The 24,284-nt window shown below is 37.3% G+C and overlaps 1 protein-coding gene across 1 annotated transcript in view; it reads left to right on the top strand.

Moving 5' to 3' along the window:
* Nucleotides 1-19,245, top strand: part of GNAT3 (G protein subunit alpha transducin 3) — a 56,932-nt gene extending 37,687 nt beyond the window's left edge. Inside the window, exons 5-8 of the mRNA XM_026006114.2 lie at nt 2,048-2,176; nt 13,285-13,414; nt 13,621-13,774; nt 17,047-19,245. Coding sequence (XP_025861899.1) covers nt 2,048-2,176; nt 13,285-13,414; nt 13,621-13,774; nt 17,047-17,237 — 604 coding nt within the window. The 3' untranslated portion in view covers nt 17,238-19,245. The remainder of the gene's footprint in view (nt 1-2,047; nt 2,177-13,284; nt 13,415-13,620; nt 13,775-17,046) is intronic.
* Nucleotides 19,246-24,284: the final 5,039 nt, after the last annotated feature.

Consider the following 24,284-nt stretch of genomic DNA (forward strand, 5'->3'; position numbering starts at 1 on the left):
TGCACCTCTCTCTCTCTCTCTCTGTGTGTGTGACTATCATAGATAATAAATAAAAAAAAAATTTTAAAACAGGCGTCTTGTTATTTTCAAGATTTTATTTATTTATTCATGAGAGACACAGAGAGAGACAGAGACACAGGCAGAGGGAGAAGCAGGCTCCCCTCAGGCAACCAGATGTGGGGCTCGATCCCAGGACTCGAGGATCATACCCTGAGCTGAAGACAGAAGCTCAACCACTGACCCACCCAGATGTCCCCAAAACAGGTGTCTTAAATGCAAATTTGTCACTCTGCTAATGCTTCTGCTTTGCTTGAAATCATTTGTATATGCAAATGAAAGCACATTAAATGTGTCTTTTTCAAGTATTCATTTAGCTAGCATAAAATGAATTTAGTCGCTAGGTTGACGGTTTGCTTTTGTTGTTGCTGTTCCCGCGTGAACCACCTGACCAACAGTATACTTTACCATATGTGCAGACTTAGTCAACAGGGAATTCACAAAGGACCTGGCTTCACAAAAAAATAAAGAGATTTTGGAAAAATCTCCCAATATTTTCTTCTGATACATCTGTATCTTGATTGTCTCTTGCTTTTAAGAAAAATTCAGCTTTATTAGAATAAAGCATGGTGATAAATTTTCACACCACACATACATGTGTTTCTGAACTGTGATCGCCTTTTTGTCATTTGGCCGAAATCCCTTTGGGGCATTCACTCAGTTTGTTTCTGCTCAAAATCAGAAAGAACCTCTGAGAATAAATTATCCATATTGCTGTCGAATTTATTTTTTTTTAAATGATAAAATAGCTTTGCTTTTTAAGGCATCATATGAGGTGCTAATGCATAACAACTCTTTAACTTTGTCCCTGAAAAATGTAACTTTTGGATAATAAAATATTTAGCTGGATTATACCCTTGGAATTCTGTCTGGATGGATGTCTGCCCATCATGATCTTCCTATTTAGCCACATATGTAAACTAAGTTTAACATCATGGCCAGTTTTGTCATAAAAACCTTACCAGGCTTTTACTATCTCTATTTAGCATTTTCACAGAAATAGCCATATTGCTAAGCTACTAAAGCCTTAGTTTTGAAAGTCTAGAATACTGGTTGCCAACTGTTTTGAAAGCTATGAAATACTTTGTTTTAGTTTAAAGACATGATCTGGTTTCAAGAAGGAGGCAGAGAACAGTTTCTTTCCTCTCATCCAACAGACTCTTAGAGAGCAAACAGTCTCCTCAGACCTAATCCTCCTCCTCAGCACCCCGAGGATCCTGTGGGCAAAAAGAGGGCAGGATTCAGCTTCCTAACAGTAGGGCTTTTAATATGTCCTCCAAGGAAGAGTTAAGGACAATGACACACGGGTGGAAGAGAAACTATTAGAGGTGGGTGCAATGTAATGTCTAAGTTCAGCCTTCCATCCCTTGGAGGGGTCACCAATATCATGTGGGTCACAAATCATGAGGGGTCATCATATCAGTATCATGAGTTGGTTCCATTGTGAATTGGCAACAAAGTCAAAAAGGTTTTCTTTTATTGCACTAACTGCATATAATCACGGCGCTTAAAACAAATGGTCCAGAGCCCTAAGCTAGACAATCTATAGAGAACAACATTATTGCAACCACTCACTCTCTTAAAATTCAAAGTGCTTGAATTCAAACTATAGCATATTTAGGACAGTCTAGTGAGTAGCATCACAGGATAGCACTTGCGGGTATTTAGGTCTTTTGGGGATGATCAAAACCTGAAGATAGAACTTTTCTCTGAAACATATCCATACACCATCAATTCATACACCTCACAAAATCCAGGCCAAGGCAGCATCAATCTAGCAATCTTTAAAAGAGGCCTTCACAGGTCAGCCGTGCACCACTTAGCACTCTGCAACATCCGCCCACCAAGCTCTAATGAGCAGAATTTAAAAAGCACCAGTCTGCAACTTGATCATTTTAATGGACTCTGAAGTAAAAATTCATTTGTACTGAATCCTGGTGTCCTCAAATATAAATTTTAAAATCACATGCTATTTTTGTTGTTTTATTAGCTACCTTAATGATGTAGACAGAATCACAGCTCCTGGATATGTCCCAAATGAGCAAGATGTCCTACATTCTCGAGTGAAAACAACTGGAATCATTGAAACTCAATTCTCCTTTAAAGATTTGCATTTCAGGTATGCACCATGTCTTTTCTAACCATCAATAGAAATATTCAATATTTTTTTTCACAGAGGAAGGTCTTTCAAGCCGAGTGAGTGCTTGGGCATCCTTCCCAGGACTGGTTCACCTTCAGTACCACTCTCTCTCTTACTGCTTTCCTGTGGCCCAACACCCTAACCCTCATCCTAAGCCGCATCCCTTCCTCTAAGAAAGATGCTTCTGTCTTGACCAAGTAGGCGCTAAATTTCATTTTCCTCTTGAAACTGATATCCTACTATGAAAAAAATAGAAAGAAAATATATTTAAATAAAATTTAAGTAACAGGTGCCACAGCTACTATGTCCTTTGCCCTTCAACTCTCTCATTTGCCTGAAATATTCATTTCCTTCATTTAAAAAATGCAAATAATTGAGAGAATTATTTGAATATGATACTATTTACTGAAATAAGACCTATTTTATAAGCATGGTTTGGGTAAGAAAATGAGTCCACTATTTTTATTGCTGTCACATTATCGAGACGTTTCTAGAAATGCTATTGCAAAACCACTTATTCACTATACCAAGAAATGGAAATCCAAACCATAGTGTTATAGAATGTCACAACACTTAAGTGCCTCTCCCTGTGGAATGTGAATTGACAGACTATTAAATATTACAATCAGGTTCCAGATGCATCACTTAATAATGAAAAAATTAATAAAAATGCAATTAATAAACTCATCCATGTATGCAAAATGGGAATATTTTTAATAAGTAGAAAAACTGAACAAAAGTGATACGAATTATCTGTACTGATTGTGAAGCAAAATTTACCTCAGTGGGATAAGAGCTTTAAAAATTTTTTTTATTATTAGAATTGGCGAGATGTAACATCTAATTCGAATAGATGTTAACGTAGATAGCCAGGGTATTTTCAAGTTACTATCAAAGAAAGCTCTTCAAAATTTACACCTGAATTTCAAGTCTATAAATAGTTAATTTTCTGACAGATGAGTCAAAGATCAAACTGGGATAAAGGAACTGCCAAGATTTGGAGCAACATCTACTCTTGGCAAACGTCAGCAGTTTGTCTTCCATTCTGTCATCGCTGTCGCACAGTTCCTCCTTAGGAACTGCTTTCTCCAGGCTCCTGGTTTTTGATCCAGTTTCAGTGGTTTTCCTATGGGAACCCAAGTCCAATTGCTCAGACCCTCTGCCCCTCCTAAGCCTGTCAAAGCATTACACAAGCTAATGGAATTTTCTGGATTTTAGACTGTCTGGGAACAGTCTGGATGGTAAACCAGTTACTAAAATTAATATCACATACTGGATACCTAGAAGGTTACAACTCTAGTCAGTCTACGCAACACCAATTTAGTATCTTCTCAGAAATAGTCACTCTCATAAATTATCTGTTCCTTGAACATTCCAATCCTTAGGGCCTTTGCACTTGCTGTCCTCTTTGCCTAAAATGCTCTGCCCCTGGGTCTCTGCAAGGATTGGCTCCTTCTTACCATTAAGTTCCCAAATGAGATCCTGTTCCCTCATACAGCCTTGATCATTCTGTGTACCATCATTGCATATACTTGTCACTACCATACCCAGTAGTGTGCTGGCGAACCTATCAACAGGTTCTCTGGGACAGGAGGGAGGGAAAGCCTGATGTGTGGTCATTGAAGATTCCCTTGGTACAAATACCCTAACAATGGCTAATTGCAATTTAGCAATGTGATGTCACTAAATGCAGCATGGAGAAGAAGTGCAAACAGCTCTCACCTGCCATGTCAATGTGAGCCAATACCTTTAAAACATTGAAATATCACACTATTTTGTTCTTTTCTAAAAAAAAAAAAACTTACTAATATATGAAATAGCCTTTTAAAAAATCTGTTTGCTCTTTTGTTTGTTTCTGTCACATATGCTCTGAGCTCCTGGAGGGTGGGGGCCGTGTCTACTTACAGTTCCACCTCCTATGACTATCGTGGTGGCTAGTGCAGGGTAGGCTTACAGTCAGTTCTTGCTGGATGGATACATGTGCTATGCCAATCACTGTACCTAATCTATTTTTACACACTCCTTATAACACATTCCTTATAAGAGCACTGCTGCCCTTATGTTGAATAAAGAGTAAAAAGATGGAGGCTAAAATGAAGTGAAAAATTTCCCCATGATCATATAGAAAAGTGCTAGAAATATGACTAGAACACATCTTTCTAACTTCAAAGACCACATTCTTACACTGTGTATCGCTGTGGGCTATGAGGTAAATTGGAGCAGAGAGCATTCTTTCTTTGTAGAGTGTTTCTTCCAATGTTGTTGGTCATTCATAACTTCCTTCAGAGAGAAGAGGGAACAGGGGATAAAATGGACAGCTGGTAGGGAGACCTCTCCAAGTTGGCAGGGCTCTGGTACCTTCATACATCTGTGCTTCTGAAACCAGAGGACATGACAACTGCCAATGAGCACACAAAACCTCAGAAAGTCACGTTCATTTCCTGGCACATCTATTTCTCCCAGGACCAAATAATATTCATAAAGTTTTAAAAATTATATTCTGAGTGGAATAAACCATTCGCATTAATTTTAAAAAAATAAAACATTATTGTAAAGATATGTTACCTCATAATATGCCTCTTCTCATCATACCTCTAAACCCTCATTGGTGCATCAACATTTTCCTGTCCTTCTGCAGTTCTGTGGTTTTGGAGGCACTGTCTGAAGTCCTATAGGTAAGTGATTGTCTATGCTACTTCCAAATGCTGCTGACCCTTATGAAGGAGTAGGAAAGGTCTTGCTAATTCTCTCTGACAGCATCAACGCTGAAATGGAAGATGTTCGTGAACTGGATTGTGAAGCCAAGTTAGGACTTCTTTTGACATAACATTTTCTATACTATACAACTACTACCTCCTTGCCATTCATTAAAGAGGGTTTTAACTATTTTAATAGGTTTTGTTTTTCCTCTCACTCAAGAGGGTGTGCTATTAAAAGGTATCTTCTCTAAGGAAATGGAGGACATTACTCAAATGCAGGGAATTTCTCTCAACACAAGTGTTAAGCAATGATGTTTAGAAAATATTAAATTTTACCACAAAATATAAAAAGGCAACTATACTTTTTTCTGAAGCAACTATTTAAAATCACTTACTTACATTTTTAAGTTTGGTCACAGCAACTGACATATATTAATCCCTTAATAAATTCCCACAGTTAAATCACTCTTTTTTTTTGAAGTGCTGAATAGGATTATCTGAAAGTGAACAGGCTTTTGTAGTATAAAGTATGGTAGTATTTCAAAATAGAGAGTATAAAAATAAGATACCTTCCAACTTCATTTCAGTAAGTGCCAGGTATTAAAATATATTGCATTAGCATTGATCTGTATTCACATAGCATAAATCATCCTGTGATTATATAAAACTAAAGATTTAATTTGCATATTAAATTAGAGAACTAGCATTTTAAACAGGAGCATCAAAATGAAAAATTCTTTCTGCCAATGTACAGTATCATCTTCCTGTACCACCTAATTTAATGGAAATTATCTTAGAGTTCTTATCAAACCAGAATTCCAGCAGTCAAACATAAAATAAATTGTTTTTACAGATATTAGAGTACTATGTAAATGGAAAATATTAAGTGTGAGCTCTGTTACTGTCATAATTCCTTGAGACAAAGAACGTAAAGATTTACAAGGCTTTATCAAACAATTATAGAAAAGTCATTTCCTTCCTAACTGCTCCAATATTAAATAAGAGAACTGGAAGGACGTAAAACTATGTGGAACTCCAAGAAGAGAAGTCAGTAACTATTACGATGTAAAGCTTTAGATTTTGTAAGTTCAGCAGAACTATTGTCAACAGTGTTTAAGTGGATCTAGGATCTGACATAATTTAGAATTTTCTTTAATTTTATTTTTTTAATGTTTTTTTAAATTTTTATTTATTTATGATATTCACAGAGAGAGAGAGAGAGGGCAGAGACACAGGCAGAGGGAGAGGCAGGCTCCATGCACCGGGAGCCCGACGTGGGTTTCGATCCCGGGTCTCCAGGATCGCGCCCTGGGCCAAAGGCAGGTGCTAAACCGCTGCGCCACCCAGGGATCCCCAGAATTTTCTTTAATTTTAAATTGAGCATGTGCACCGTGTTCCTTTTTATGGGGACATAAGTCAGCTTAGTCTTAGGAGTGAGTCTGATTGTCTACCCAGCTGCTAAATCTCAAATTAGCTTTATCATTGTCTATTAAATCTGAGAGAGCAGTAACTCATGTATAACTATTATTTGTTTCAGGTATGTTCATGGTCAATATTACCCCCAATAAACCCTGTAATATGTCTAATGTATTCTAGTGATATATTGTAATGACTTTATAAATTATGTTATTCAATAATTACAGAATTATCTAGTGGACATTTTATTTATTTATTCATGAGAGACACAGAGAGAGAGGCAGAGACACAGGCAGAGGGAGAAAGAGGCTCCCTGTGGGGAGCCCGATGTGGGACTCGATCCCTGCACTCTGGGATCACGCCCTGGGCTGAAGGCAGACGTTCAACCACTGAGCCACTCAGGCGTCCCTAATGGGCATTTTATTTTTTTTTATTATTTTTTATTTTTTTATTTATGATAGTCACAGAGAGAGAGAGAGAGGCAGAGACACAGGCAGAGGGAGAAGCAGGCTCCATGCACCGGGAGCCCGACGTGGGATTCGATCCCGGGTCTCCAGGATCGTGCCCCGGGCCAAAGGCAGGCGCTAAACCGCTGCGCCACCCAGGGATCCCCCTAATGGGCATTTTAAATGCCAAACGGACACACACACACACATTGAGTAGAAAGTATATAATGTTATTAATTATGGGTATTTAGAAACCTAACTTTTTCATGGTTATAAGTCCTTTTGATTCTGTTTTTTGAATCACAAGCTATTAAGGGATTTAGAATATCTCTGTGTATCTTTTTTTTTGTCTACAAACATTTACCCTGATCTATTTTCAGAATTTGGCACAAGGGAAAGACCTGGTTAGACCATTTTGCTATGTCTGTGTAATGATGACACAAATCTATATGACACTTTCATAATGTGGCCAATCTTAAGAAGTTGTATCAGTTCTGATACAGTCAAATATCTTGGAACAACTCCACTCAGCAGAATAATTTAAAATAAATTCCAATTCAGATTAGATCTTCTTTTTCTCTGGTCAAATATATAGATATCAGAAACTGTGTTTTTTCCAGGAGAAGTCACATACTTATAGGAAGAGCAAAAACACCTAACAAAATTAGTTACAGTAGCATTAGTAATGTTTGGCTATCATAGATTATGTAACAATTGTGTAAGTACCATGAAGGACGGATTACTTCATTATAATCTGTTTTAAAATGAAGTGTGAATAATCTGGTATTGGTTAAATATTTAGCCAACTGTTTGACATAAAGCCATAAAACTCAACAGTTTTCCCAACTGTTTAAAATAGACTACACAACTCAATTGATTAATATAAAGCCATAAAACTCTGATCACTTGCCCTATATCAGTGCCATGAGCAATTTAATAAATAGCCAATGTTCAGCTGTCACTTAAAAGCCTTGCCTGTGGACTTTTAGTTGTATCATACAACTCAGGCATTTAAAAACTTTCTTTTTTTAACTTAAGAATTCTAACTGAAATATCAGACTTAATAAGGAAGTATATATTACCAAAGAAATAAATAAGTAAAACAAAATCCCTTCACCTAAACGGAGAACTGTGCATTCCGTTCAATATCGTTAATGCTCAGGGAATTAGGGTACTCAACCTGCATCACATGGGCATTTACCTCACTACCTGTCCCTGTTGATGTGACCAATCCAAATGTTCAGTCAGCGAGAATGCATGTTTTCCTCAGATTTCTACTTTTGTTTTTCACAAAATGGTCATGATGGAATATACATATATTCATATTCAAGTATATTCTTATATATTTATATATTCATACATATTCTTACATTTATTTTTTATAGGAGAATACTTATTCAATGAAATGTATAAGTAAAAGCTTCTGCTTTGGGATTCTAAATTGTTTCAATAGGTTTTAATGCTTTTACATCTCTAAAATAAGCCCCAAATTACAATTTAGAGGAAGAGCTAAAAGTGGAGAGAGATGTATGAAAGGAACCTACTACAACAGCAGCATAACAACATGTAACTTCTCAGAGCTAACATCATATCCAGTAGACTCAATATGAAAGCAAGACTCCAGCTGTTGGTCTGATTTGCTAATGAACATTTCAGTTCCGTAATGGCAGATGGCATAAGAGCAATGTTCAATGCTCCCTGGACTTTTGTCTCTAAGGTCAACCTGAACGCTTGTGTATACACACATCACTGTTTATCAAGTGAGTCATAAAATGAGGTTATTAGCGTGCAATCTAAGACTTTCAAAAGCCGTTTTTATCAATATGACAAAGCCCTCAGAGGATAAATCTTGTCTTCCCTCTCTCAGGAGAAAGGTGATTTATTGAAGGCTGCATGATACGCTAAAATAGTAGGCTAAGGGTCATGTTACACATTGTACTCTTAATTGTATTTGTTTACCTAGAGGAGAATAGCTACCCTTGTACAAGGATGTTAATGTCAACATTAGGCTGCTGAGAGCCAAAGAGATGGCTGGGCTTGCTCTGACTTTCATCTCAAAGATTTTTTCAAATATTCTACTTCTTGGGATAGCTATTTGAGATCATTACAGTGCAGAAATGAAATAAATAGAAAGTACACAAAGTTTCTGTTTTCTCTATTTCCTGGGGAGTTTAAATTCCTTTCAGAGCTCAGAAATTAGCAATACTCATATCTTGATAATTCTTATTACTATTTTCATTGCAAGGGACTCCCTGTGATTTTTTTTTCTGATTTAAAAACTATTAACATGAGAGAAATAAGACTATTCTCTTTGAGGTGCCAGGCATCTGAGCAGGTATACTAAGTCACCTTAAGAATATTCTCAGATTTGTAAAGTTTGAATATAATCTTTTTTTTTTTTAGTTTGAATATAATCTAATTGAAAATATAAAATTGACCAAAAAGAAAAAAAAAAAAGAAAGAAATCATCAGACAGATGGAGATAATTTACTTAGTTGGCCATAAAAGCAGAGAAAATAAAGAGGCTCAACAACAAATGCTAGTTATGCTAACCCAAGTCCTACCTAGTGGAGAAAACAAAACCAAGGTGTCCTGGAGTTTAGTTCCTACAGCAATATCATTTCTACTGGGAAATTGGATATTGGTCTCAGCACAGGCATTCTATTCATCCAGCAACTTCTGTCCTCATTCCATGATTAATTACTTCTCCATTATGGGATGCCCAGTATGGAAGCAAAGAGAGCACCAGAACAAAGAGGAAACAAGAATTGTGGAGATACTTACCTGTTCAAATCTAGTGGGTTTTAGCTGGAAAAGCTTACCAGGAGTTTAAACCTACTGATGTGTATTCAATCTGCAACACACCAAACTCCACAGGTTAACGTATCTTTGTTCAATTACAGTTACCACCTTTCTTTGCCAACAAATGATCCATCACATATTTGTATATGACCAAATGGAAAATATACACGACACCTAGAATCCCGGTAGTCTAAACGATCACTATTCAAATCATGGAACAAAACACTTGGAAAGGGGGGAGTTTTACATTTTTTCCCAGTTTGACAACATGTAGGACTAGTATCTGATCTAGGGTAAGAAGGATGGACTCTACAGTGAAGGCGATTCCAACCCACTGGTGACAACTTAAGAGTTTTAAAGCTAACTGTGGATGCTGGGTACTAACTGGAGCCCTCTGGTCTAAGTAAATAAACATACACTTAATAAGATTCATAAGAAAGCTTCATTATCAAACCCACAGAATCTATCATGGTACCTGACACATCACAGCCTCTACAAATATTACTAGAATTAATGAGCTTTGGGCAAGTTGCTTTAACATCTCATCTGAAAAATAGAAATAATATTGTACCTACCTTATAAGTTTATAGTTTAAAATTTGAGTAAATTGTCGTAGATTGCTTACATGCCTGGCACATAAACATTTATTAGGTGTGTTAAATTAAAATTAAGACATTACAATTGGTGGGAACTTATGGAAGAATTAGAAGTCACTGTAATGCATTTAATACTTTCAGTAAAGCTATAAGGAAAGCTATTTTGAAAGCTTGAAAAAAAGACTAAGATTATTTTTATAGATCAACAAAATATTTGACTAAAAGTAAAGGTCTGCGTATTGCTTATCTTTGCTTCCATAAGAGTATTGACCGGTTTTAACAATTAAATTTGCTGGTTGGCTTACAAATTATATAACCTTAAAGTCAAAATGCTGCCCTTTGCTCCATTTATATCACAAGTCTCAAGATGCAGAGGGTTCGGTATGAGCAGCACCTAACTAGTGTTAAAGACACTGGATTTAAATTTCCAAGGCACCCAACTACTGAACTCTTCAACATTATCCTGAATACTGTGAGCATCTTCTCTTTCAATCTACTGCTAGAGTCTTTCTGCTTTGGGGTACATAGAGATGTGTGACTTCAGTTCTATTTGTCTGTTCTCTGCCTGGTTCATACCTCAAGTGTGAAGTAGTAGAGAAGTACAATGTAGTCTACTTTTGCTTATCCTCCGCAGGTCAGCTGACTGACATTTATTACCCCAACTACAATTATTACCTTTGAAATCTCTGTACGGCTTGGTTGTTTCCACTAATTAATATCTTGTGGTTAAACTAGTATGAAAGCCCCATAATTTCTTTCCCTGCCTCTAGTCTCTTCCTTATCGAATCTATCTTCTGGACTCAGATCAAAGTGACCTAACATAACAAGAAGCAAACAATGCGAATTCCCTGCCCCCAAATCTCCTGTAGTTCCCCCACTGGTTGCAATATGAATGTCATCTTCTCATGTAATACAAAAGACCCAGTTAATCGTTTCAGGGTTAACATGTCAGGTTTACTCCCTCCCACCTGCTTAAATCTTTGCTCTTGCTGTTTCCTCTGCTGCCTCTACCTGGAACGTTTTCCCAGACATTTACTTGGCTCTATCCTTCATCTCCTTAAGTGTTTAATTAGCAGTTTCCAATTAGTTTTGTTCAAATTATGACTCACCCCTACCCTCTCTGTATGTATATCCTAAGCCTGTTCACAAACACACACACAAACACACACACACAACAAGCCCCACTGCTACCACTGCTGCCTCCACAGTAGGTTAGGAGCTTCTTGAGGTTGAATCTCTAATGCCTGGCATGATCAATAAATATTTATTGAACAAATTAACAATTATCAGGCCATTTATCTCAATGGTTTTACCTAAATTTTCATGTTCCCCCAAACATTCCAATGTTCTCTCATTCCTTGGTAACTGGCACATGCACTTGATGTCAAAGTCCCCCCATCATCCCATTACCACGAAATACATTCTTTTGTTTAGCAAATATTTATAGCATGTCTATTGTAGGTCAGACTTAATGCCTGCTACTGGGAATGTAGTTGTCACTTAATATAGCTAAGTCCCTACCCTGGGGCCATTATTCTATTAGGAAGATGACAGATATTAAACATGTAAAAAACTAAATAAATCAGTACATTACTGATTGTGACAATTGCAATCCTTTATAGGAAAGAAAGTGACGTACAGAAAGTAAATGCGGGCGGAGAGAGACACAACTCACATGGGGACTCAAGAGGGTTTCTTTGTGAAGGAGACACGGACTATAAGACCTGTGAGTTAGGCAGTGTCACGTAATGAAGAAAGGACTCACGTCACCTGGGAAGGAGACATATTGTGCACATTCCTGAAGCAGAGAAGTTAGGTTTCTGCACGATGGGGCTGTAGTAGAGAGGAAAGTGGTATGGACTACACTGGGAAAAGTAAGCGGGAACCCAAAGAGCCAGAGCCTTAAGAGTCATCAGATGGGTCTGTGTTTGTTCCATGGCTAAGGAGTCGCAGAGCGTTTGCAGTGGCCTGCTGAGGAACGGCGGTGGCTTGTGCTAGACAAGGGGACTTGGAAAGGAGTGCATGGATTGGGAACTGCACTTTGCATGTGTATTCCATGGAGAGTAAGGGAAAGGAAGCTCTTTAGAATGACTCTTAGTTTCTTTACTGAGTTACAAGGTCCACAAGGGTGACTTTCACCGAAATACTAAAACAGGGAGAGCTCAACTTTCAAATACCTCCTCTGAGTAAGTTCCATGATGACTCAGGCTTACATAAGTTTTCCTCTGGGCTCACATTTTACCATGTGTGTTAGAATATTTATGATGTAGTACTGGGCACGTGGGTAGCTCCCTGGGTTAAGTGATGCTTGACTTCGACTAGGATGGATCTCATGAGATCGAGCACCCTGTGGCCGTGCTCCACAAGGAGTTTGCCTGAGATTCCCTCTCCTTCTGCCCCTCCCTTTGCTTTCTCTCTCTAAAATAAATATAATATTTAAAAAGAATATTTATTATAAAATCCTATAATAACATATTGGTTTTCTCTCTCCAAGACAGCAGGCTTTCTGAAGATAGTGGCCGTATTTTTTCATCTTTGTGTTGATAGGCCTACCAGTGTCTTGCACAAAAAAATGCAAACAATAATTAAATGAATGAATGTAGGAAGAACTAAGAGAAGCAAGAATCATACGTAGTATCAGAACTGTGTTAGCTTCCAATCTTTCTGTAGGTTCTCTTCATTTAAAACTATGCATAGGGTTTCTTTTTTTTCAATTTCCAACACAGTTAGTTGTGTTCTATTATTTTTAATACAATACACACAATATTGTCTGTACAATATAGTGATGCAAGATTTCCACACTATGCATAAACTTTGACCCAAAATTTCTCAAGTCTAGTAATTTCTTACTAAAACTGTAAACTGCCTGAAATTTCCCAGTCCTTCAAAGTCTGTATGTGATTTTTATCTAATTTGCATGAATTAAAAAAAAGAAAGGAAGACGAACTTTCTCTTTTTTTGTAGTCCTTGAGCTGCAAATTGACCAAATAAGATATTTTATAACCAATAAAAATCAAGATTATTTGTAAAGATATGAGAGCATTCATTGAGAGCTCTAAATCTTAATATTAATGTAACTTTTGCTGGGTATTTTAAAGACTTGTTATTCTTTTTTTTTTTTTTTAAAGAATGTTTGATGTAGGAGGACAGAGATCTGAGAGAAAGAAATGGATTCACTGTTTTGAAGGCGTTACATGCATTATATTTTGTGCTGCACTCAGTGCCTATGACATGGTCCTAGTGGAAGACGAAGAAGTGGTAAGTCTAAAAAGGAAAATAAAGCCAGGGTATAGCAAACCAAACAAAAAACCAAGCGTGTGTGCATTCCAACATTACTACCACATTGCCCAACTCAGTGAAGATCTTCCAAACATACGTGTTCCTTCTAGAGCCTCATTTATAATGCCCAGGGTTAATACTTTGCAAATAATAATCCTACACATTTTCATCTTTATACCTAACAGAACAGAATGCATGAAAGCCTTCACCTGTTCAACAGTATCTGCAATCACAAGTACTTTGCAACCACCTCCATTGTCCTGTTTCTCAATAAAAAGGACCTCTTTCAAGAAAAAGTTACCAAAGTGCACCTTAGTATCTGCTTTCCAGAATACACTGGTAAGATACTTTGCTCTTTAATTCCATACTAAATGCTTCTATCGACTTATATTTTCCTATCTTCATCTTGACAGGTAACATTTATGAAGTTGAGGCTTATGATAATTGCTTGAGTCATGTGTATGATTCAAATTGGAAGAGATCTTGCAGACAAATAAGAAACCCTGTCTACACTGTCAGCATTAAAGCAAAGCTCTAAGGAATAAACAGGAATTTCGGTAGACCAGTGTTACTACTCTCTGTATGAAACAACACTGAGAACTATATTATCTTAAACACTATAAACAATGCAATATATTCCAAATTGGCATTTTTAAAGATTTGTTTTATTTATGAGAGAGAGACAGAACAAGCAGGAGGGGGCAGAGAGAATCCTAAGCTGGCTCCGTGCTGAGTGTGGAGCCCAACCTAGGGCCCAATCTCAAGACCCTGAGATCATGACCTGAACTGAAACCAAGAGTCAGGCACCCCTCAAATTGGCATTTTTTAAGTTTTTTTTTAAGATTTTATTTATTTATTCATGAGAGACACACAGAGAGAGGCAGAGACCCAGGCAGAGGGAGAAGCTGGCTCTCTCTGGGGAGCCTGATATGAGACTCAATCCCAGGACCCCAGGGTCACAACCTGAGCTAAAGGCGGATGCTCAATCACTGAGCCATCCAGGTGCCCCGTTTTATGTATTTCCTAATGAAACTTTATAATGCAGTGGTTTCTCAAAGTCTGAATTAAATTCCCTGAGGGACAGCTTGAATGATTTTGAGAATAGTGACATTTTCTTTTACTAGTTTTCATAGATCCTAGAATTTTAGTGCTGATCCTGTTAATGACTATAAATGTCAGGTTCTATAAGGGTTTTTTTTCCTTCATAGACACTTTTTTGAGGGGGTATATAGTTATCCAATGCTTTGCTAATGAAACTATGTATAAGGCAGAGCTCCTTATGACTTAAACGCAGATAGGGGCACCTGGGTGGCTCAGTCAATCGGCTGTCTTCAGCTCAGGTCATGATTCCAGGGTCCAGGGATCGAGCCCTGTGACAGGCTCCCTGCTCAGTTGGAAGTCTGCTTCTCCCTCTCCCTCTGTCCCTCCTCCCCCACTCAGTGGTGTGTGCATGTGTACTCTCTCTCCCAAATAAATGGAATCTTAAAACACACACACACACACACACACACACACACACACACACAAATAGAAGCTCAATTCACCACTTAGATACATGGGTAGCCCAGATGTTACTAGAAGCATGGCATTCTGTCACAGTAGTTATTTTTTAAGATCTTATTTATTTATTTGACAAGAAAGAGAATGTCAGTGGGCACAAGAAGGGGGAACAACAGAGGGACAGGGAGCCTGACATTCGGCTCCATTCCAGGATCCCAAGGTCATGACCTGAACCGAAGTCAGACACCCAACCAGCTGAGCCACCCAGGAGTCCCCACGGTAGCTATTTATGCTCATCTAAAACTATTACTTATATCTTTCTTCTAGCATTATAAATATCAATTACATTTTGACACATTTATCTTGTGACTAAATATAATCATGATTCCATGTAGAATATTACAAACTAAATATAGACTCAAGACAGTTCTATAGGTTTTCTTCTGACTAATAGGCTACTCCCTCTCTGGTCAGCTTCCAATTTCCCTTATTACTAACATTTTGCACTGATGTAGTGTATTTGTTACAATCGACTAATACGTACTGATATGTCATAACCAAAGTCCATAGCTTTTTATACTCTGTGTTATACAGTTCTGTGTGCTTTGCCAAATTCATGTCACATACCCACCATGACAGTAATATACAGAATAATTTCACTGCCATAAAAATCGTCTCTGTGCTTTACCCCTCCCCTCCAACTTGTGGCAGCCTGTGCTCTCTTTGCTCTACCTATAGTTATGCCCTTTCCAGAATGTTACAGAGCTTTAATCATACAACATATGGCATTTTCTGACAGACTGCTCTCATTTTTTGTCATAAATTGCAATACACATTTAAATTTCCTCTATGTCTTTTCATGAGTTGACAGTCCATTTCCTTTCATTGCTGAAAAATATTTCATTCCGTAAACAAATTGCTTTCTTTAATCCTTCACCTATTGAAAGACATCTTAGTTACTTCCAATTTTTGGCAATTATGAATAAAGCTGCTATAAACATCTATGTTCAGGATCCTGTGTGCTTGTACGTTTTTGTGTAAATATCTAGAAGCATAGGCCAACCAAGTGCCTTCCCAAGTGGCTGTACCATTTTGTGATCCTGCCAGCAATGAAATCAAGTTCTTGCAGCTCCACATCTTTGCCAGCATTTGGTGTTGTCAGTGTTTTGGATTTTAACCACATTACATGGTTTTAAAGGTTGTCCCTCATGGAATTGTTCTCCTACTTACAGTAAAGTGGGGCAATAAAAATCTCATGTCCTTGGAAAATCTCCATGCTGCTGCCCTATCGTATGTTAGGTTCCCACCAAGTATATTCTGTTTTAAAGGCCATCAACAAAGTCACTTTTATTTGCCTTGTGTGTATTTTATTACCACCTTTCCCCAGTTGATCCATTGTGTGTCCTGCTACTAAGCTAACCATTCCCAAGCCCACCCTTCATCCACTCTCCATTTAACTCTACGAAAGCCTCAGTCAAGAACAGCTCTCTCTAGTTTTACATATGTCATTTCAACTCCTTTGTTTGGTTAGCAACATAAACCATAATCTGACCCATACTATCCATTCTCCTTGATTTGCTACAATTCCTCTGGAAAAATCTCTCCAAACTGCACATTTACCTCTCAACCCTACCCTCTAGTCCACTGACACAGGCCATTCTCACTCCCACTTTTTGGCCTTCATGCATACTATTTCCTTCTCTCTTCTCACTGAACTTCAAGATCCAGCTGAAATACCACCTTGCCCTGTAGTCTACTCATTTTCAATTTCTCTTCTTCCTTTAGCTCATATTAAAACACTCCTCCATACACATACATATGCAGAGCCTTTGTCATATATATAGACTTCATTGCTCATTTATGTATATATGTCAGTATTTTTACTGTATTGTATTTTAGGCAAGTGAAGCCCCTTATCAGTGGGGCAAGTATAGTTCCCAGCACAAATTTAATATTGCATAAACCTTAGATAACTGACCATTGCCATCTTGATTTTTCAATACTGAGTATATCAAACAGCAGCACACAAAGTAAAATCCTAACACTTCCTGATACTTCTAATTTTATTCCTTTTAAGATGCGATTTACGTTTCTTTCTTTTTTTAAACAAGGACCAAATACATTTGAAGACGCAGGAAACTACATCAAAAACCAGTTTCTAGACCTGAATTTAAAGAAAGAAGATAAGGAAATTTATTCCCATATGACCTGTGCTACGGATACTCAAAATGTCAAGTTCGTGTTTGATGCAGTTACAGATATAATAATCAAAGAGAATCTAAAAGACTGTGGGCTTTTCTAATCAATCCTTTCTTCTTCCATTCTTGCTCATGTACACTTTTCAAGATACAAAAGGAAAGGTGCTGTGTGACGTGTTTAGTTTTAATAGAGTAGTGTTCTGAAGAAAAAAGTTTTCATACAAAAATTTTAACATATTGTCAACTGTATCTGGATAAGTTTCAATTTCCCTGTGACATTGAGGATGGGGGTATCTTTCATGTCCTCAGATCTAAAAATATACATTTTGGTAACTCTGCGTCAGTGCATATCAATGACAGGGAATTTGCTTGGTAGTAAATTTCTCTATTGTGATCTATTTCTAATTATAGAATAACAAAAAATGCAAGGTTTTCCATGTTACATCATCGGCCAGATTATGAGAGGCATTTGTTTTCACTGGTATAAAAACTATTCATTATTGGTCCATTCCTGCTATTCAGTAAGTTGCTAATGAAATGTTCACCAGACATGTACTTGTTGATGGGAAATTACACATGCAAAAGAAATGCATGTAATTTTATCTGCTACATTTTTCTTAGGGAAGAAAGTCATTAATGTTGAATTTACCCTTAGAATTAGAGATTTTAACAGTCTATCTTTTTCTACCAGCCTAGTTGAAAATGGGACCATGCAGAGTCAAATACTGAACCACAGTCCTTAATGGGGTACTCATCTCCCATATTTTGCCCTAGAGTGGCATGGAGCATTATTACAATTGATGGTTGAAGGACAACACTTTTAAACCACAAGAGAGAAAAATAATAATAATAATAATTCAGTTTCTTGGCACTTATTATGTTTCAGTTTTGTGAAGAAGAAGTACAAAGTAAGAGTGAATAATTAGGAGAATTTGTAGAAGAGAAACATTGAGCTTCTCTGCTAGCGTTGTACGGTCCGTTCTAAATGTTAGACTGTATGCTAATGGTCAAGCCCACTTTTAAAAAGCTAATTTGGTGCCTTACGAACCAAATCATGTCATCTGCAAACAGAAAAGATGACCTTTCTGTTTTTAAAGTGTGTACCACTTTCAACATATGCTCTTTAAGCAAGTCTTGATATTGTTTACTCTCTATCCTGGTAGAAGGTGATACATAGGTCAGGACATGAGATTTATGTCCCACAAAAGAGGGCTAATTAGTGTTTTACAAGCCAGTTTAGGAAAACATAAATTAAGCAATTTGCCAATCCATAGCTCCGATGGATTTAGGAAGCTCTGTCTCAGGGTCACCTCTTCAGGGTTCTGTAACATTTCCATTCTAAACGGTTAGGAATGATCACTATTCAATAAATAGCCTTGACTGGAGTGTTTCTGGCTTTACTTTCAAAAACAGAAAGGAGATGTCAACAAATACAATCCAATAAAAATGTCATAGTAAGAAAAATAAATTGGAAATTTCTTTGCAGAATATAAATTATTAATTAAGGAGCCTAAGATAGCAAGGACAAAAAAAAAGAGAAAGAGAGAGAAAACATTTTCAAGCATTCAGTGAAATTTTCTGGCTAAAAACCAATATCTATAGGACAAAGACCCAACATTTTGCTGGGAGATATTCAATGCTAAGAGATTCTAAATTAAGATTACAAATGCTGTCATTTTATATATTGCTTTGTCGTTTTGTTTTTTCCCATTCTGCTTTTACCTGCTTTTCTCCAACAGCGTGAAGAGAATTTTCCATAAAGGAGTAAGATCGTTTGTGACATATTACTATTATTGTTTGGATTTTGACTTTGTCTTACCGTTAGGATTTCTCTTTTTGGTGTAAATGGTGGAGTCAAAAGTGTTTCAATTTGTCTTTTAAAATTTCATTATTTTGATCTGTGCAAAAAAGATTGACAATTATCAATATTTATCATTTTCTCTTGGAAATTAAAAAAAATATGTTAAATGATCAAACTAAAATTAGAGGTCACTTTGGATTACAGGAAAACAAGACAAAACCTATTTCTTCCAACCCTATCATTGGAATTTTAAAATGTCTTCTCAATCACAAACAGTTGTTATGCCCATGAATTTTAATTAAAAAAAGAAATTTTAAGTAGAGAAAATAGACGTTTGTATTATTTCTTCAATGATCATCCTTCTTAAAACTGAGTATCTTTCTGATTTCATTTTTTAAATTTTTAATAAAAAAAGTTGGCATAGAAACACAGTATTTTGAACTAATTAAAGAAAGTAACAAAATAGAAAATCGGGAAAACCATGCTTTAGTTGGAAGAAATTTACACTGAGATCAGGAATATTAAAGTTGGTTAGAATTCAAACACCTGTTTCAGGGGAAAATTCAACCTTCCAACTGTACAGTTAGTGTTCTTGCTCTGACATATCTCAAAGAAGCAGCCTAATCTTTCTTTTTTTTTAATATTTTATTTATTTATTCATGAGAGACACACAGAGAGAGGCAGAGACACAGGCAGAGGGAGAAGCAGGCTCCATGCAGGGAGCCCGACACGAGACTTGATCCGGGGACACTGGGATCACACCCTGAGCCCAAGGCAGATGCTCAACCACTGAGCCACCCAGGTGTCCCGAAGCGGTCTTAGTGTTTGTAAAAGTTCAAATATTCTATTGCTATTTTCCTTTGCTGTTATTTGAGGTTTCTCTTCCTCTCTCAGAATGTCCTTCAATCCTCTTGCTTTACATTGATAACACTCCCAACTCATTCATTTCTAAAATGTGTCCATTGTAGATACACTGTACTACCTCAGAGACCTGGTGCAGGCCTATAGCTAATGGAGTCACTAACAACTGGTTCTTGCAGAGTTTTTCCAGAAGCATGAACTGGTCAACATATAAGTCTTTGCATCTGGGGACCAGTGACTAGAGAATTAAAGAAGACTATTAACTGGGAATACCCTTGAGTCAAAATATTAAAGCTGGTGACTCTAAAAAGAAGCTCTATAGAAAAGAAGTGCCCAATTCTGTGAAATCCACAACATACATTATAGATTTCCCATTTTCTATTGATTAACAAAATTCATAAACAAACACTAGTTTTCATGTAAATCATACAAATTGGCAAACTAGTTTTTTCAGGCCTTGGGCCTGTCCTAAGACAAGTTTTCTTACTTGATTCATCATCTTATCTAATCACAAAATATACTTTCAAAATACTTGCACAGAATCATTCCGGTTGACTTAATCACACACTCTACTCTGTAAATGAAGAAAAATACATCTTTTGTGTGGAGATAATTGTTCTTCCTATGAGACACCACTTCAGAATCAGAGGTGGATGTGCTGGTAAGCAGGAGTAATTACTAAAAATAAAATATCTGTAAGAACCATAGAAGAATCCTCTCACTTAGAATAATTTGAAAAATAAGGGACACCAGCCTCTGCCTGGATGCAGCAAGCTTTCAGATGATAATTCAACCATTTATGGCTGGATGATCTTTTTTCTTCCTTTTCTGACATCCTTCCCAACTGGTCTATAGCCACATGGGGGCACACTAACATCATGTGTTTTTCTCCCCAAATGTTGCCAACACAATAAATTTAGATTACCAATAACTTCAATGAGACAGATAATGAAATCCTATTAAGAAACATAGCTCATGTTGCGCTTCCAGCTCAGAAGCATACGATAATCTCCTGGTAATCATAATATGCACTACTTTAGTCAAATTTGCAAATAACAAAGCTATTGAAACAGCTCCAGATTTGTTCAGTGTTACACAGATAATTTGGTTTTTTCTCACCCTCTAAATTTTTTTTGCCACTTCTCAACTGTTGTTTACCTCTAAGTTACCATTAATTTTGTACAGTGTGATTTTCCATTAATCCATATTGTTTCGAAAATCTTGATTAGCTTACAGTGAAACGTAGGAGAAAAATAATTTGATGTTTCACAACTATGTTTCATGAATGGTAATTAAATGGCTGCTTATCGATGTGCTTCTTTTCAGTAAATCAAAGTAAAATTTCACTCTGCTATAACATCAACCATCCCATTATTACGTTGATTACAACTTTTTCCTTAACCACCACTCCACCAGATAGACAGGAAAATAAGTGCTCTGTGACATTTTGTGATTACCGGTACTGTGGCTGCCAACACATTTTCATTAGTAATAGCACAATTTTTACTTTAAACCACATTGGTCACACTAGTTAAGACGTAAATAGAGTCACATGAAAGAAAAAGGAAATAAAAAGGCCCTAATTTACTCGAGATGGACAGTAATAGCCCTCTAACTTTTTTTACCTTTCAGAAAGCAAATAACATCTGAGACACACAAGCAAAGTGATTGTTTGAAAGACATTCATATTTTCTAAATTCCTTAGATTAGAACGAAACCTAGCACATATACGTGATTGAAAATATTTTTTTTCAGTTTTGATTGCTGTGTTTTCTTTTTTTGAAAAAGAAAAATGGCTAAATATGATGTGCCATTAGTGGTGACTGTTTCTACTTTAACATATTAAAAGCCTTACATTGGAAAAAAACCATCGATGATTGTACTTAGAGTTAGCTTATGAAGGTTTGGCATAAAAAGGCTCGCGTGCAGAATGCCAAAGAAAAAGATGATGTATGCTATGATTGTTTATCCTATCCAATTAAAATCTTAATACTTTATTAAATCTTAAAAATATTGATGTACAAATGTACATTTATATGCAGGCATATCTTGTTTTAATGCACATTGCTTTATTGTGTTTTGCAGTATATTTTGCTTATGATTTGAAGGTTTGTCGAGGTTTGACCCTGTCTCCAGCAAATCTATCAGTGCCACTTTTCTGACATCATTTGCTCACCTCACACCTCTGTCACATTTTGCTAATTCTGGCAATATTTCAAACTTTTTCGTTATTATATTTGCTGTGACCATCTGTGATCAGTGATCTTTGATGTCACTACTGTAATCATTTGGACACCATGAATCATGACCAAATAACACAGCAAGCTTAATCAATAAATGCTGTGTGTGTTCCGACTACTTTGCCCACCAGCCCTTCCCCCATCCCTCTCTTTCTCCTTGGACTTCCCTATTATCTGAGATACAACCACCCTACATTTGATGTAGGAAAGATGTTAGAGTATGAAGCAGACAGCCAAGAAAGAATTCTTGAGACGTCTTTGGTGCACAAAGCCCAGGGACAGAACCCATGGGCAGAAAGAGCTGCACTGGGGTCATGAAGAGTGGCCCCTTATATACTTTCAAGCGAGAGGCGGTTAGGGAGAGCATAAATCTCAAAGGAATTTTGGAAGCAAGAATTTCAGGACCTTGAGGGGCTAGCTATTGCTAGGAAAAGGTCATTTATTACTAATACAACCTTTATCATGAGACCCTTCAGATCATATGCTTGGGGGATGATTGCCAACACCTATCTTGGGAGGTAGAGATAAAGGAAGTTTCCAAAGGAATTTTTATATGCTAAAATAGTCTTACAGGATCCTGGGGATCAGGCTAGGATTGCCTTTTGCCCTTAAGCAAAGTATTAACATTGAGGCAGCTGAGTCCCTAGAGGAATGTCACTGCCTGTTTCAAGGACTGGTCAATGGGCTGTTAGGAAGCAAGGAAATTTAGTAATTTTTCTTCTGCTTTTGTTTCCCACATCACAATGACCTCTAAATGTTCAAGTTAAAGAGTTGCCCATATCTCACTATCAAAAGCTAGAAATGATTAAGCTTACTGAGAAAGGCACGTCCGAAGTGGAGATAGGCCAGAAGCTAGGTCTCTTGCACCAAATGGTTAGCCAAGCGATGAATGCAAAAGTAAGTTCTTGAAGGAAATCAGAGGTACTACTCCAATAAACACATGAATGTCAAGAAAGCAAAACAGCCTTATTGCTCATATGGAAAAATTTTAGTGGTCTGGATAGGGAGTCAAACCAGCCACAATATTCTCTTAAACCAAAGCCTAATCCAGAGCAAGACTCAACTCTCTTTGATTTTTTGTGGGCTGAGTGAGGTAAGGAAGCTGCATGGCAAAAACTTGAAGCTAGCAGAGGTTAGTTATTAAGATGTAAAGAAAGCAGCTGTCTCCGTAACATAAAAGTACAAGGTGAAACACTAAGTGCTGTTGTAGAAGCTATAGCAGTGTGCTGTGTGTGTTCTGACTACTTTGCCAAAAGAAGACCGAACTAATTCTAGAAAGTGGTTACACCAAACAACAGATTTTTCATGTGCAGAAAATAGCTTTATATTAGAAGAAGATGCCATCTAGGACTTTCATAGCTAGAGAGGAGAAGTCAAAGCCTGGCTTCAAAGCTTGAAAGGACAGAGGCTGACTCTCTTGACTCTCTCAGAGGCTAAAGCAGCTGATGACTTTCATTTGAAGCCAGTGCTCATTGACCATTCTGAAAATCCTACAGCCCCATAGAATTATGCTACCTCTACTCTGCTGTGCTCTATCAGTGGAACTACAGAGCCTGGATGACAGCACATCTACTTACAATGTGGTTCTCTATTTTTGAAGCCCACTGTTGTGAACCACCGCTCAGGTTAAAAAAAAAAAAAAAAAGGTAACATTGCTCATTGATAATGTACCTGGTATCTAAGAGCTCTAATGGAGATTGAGATCTGATGAGATTAATGTTTTCATGCTGGTTAACAGAACATCTTTTCTATAGCCCATAGATCAAGGAGTGACTGCTACTTCCAAGTCTTATTACTAAAGAAACCCATTTTGTAAGACCATAGTTGCCAGAGATAGTGCACAATTCCTCTGATGGATTTGGGCAAAATCAACTGAAAACCTTTTGGGAAGGGTTAATCATTCTAGATACCATAAAGAACATTCTTGATTCATGGGAAGAGGTCAAAATGTCAATCTGAACAGGAGTTTGGAAAAAGTTAATTCCAACCGTCATGGATGAATTTGAGGGGTTCAAGACTTCAATGGAGAAGTAACTGCAGTTGGGGTGGAAACAGGGTGAGACCTAGAATTAGAAGTGGAGCCTAGAGATGTGACTGAATGGCTGTAATCTCGGGATTAATTTTGAATGAATGACGAGTTGCGGGATCCCTGGGTGGCACAGCGGTTTGGCGCCTGCCTTTGGCCCAGGGCGTGATTCTGGAGACCTGGGATCGAATCCCACATCGGGCTCCCAGTGCATGGAGCCTGC

This window comes from Vulpes vulpes, chromosome 5 (genome assembly GCF_048418805.1).
Source record: "Vulpes vulpes isolate BD-2025 chromosome 5, VulVul3, whole genome shotgun sequence".
Lineage (NCBI taxonomy): Eukaryota > Metazoa > Chordata > Mammalia > Carnivora > Canidae > Vulpes > Vulpes vulpes.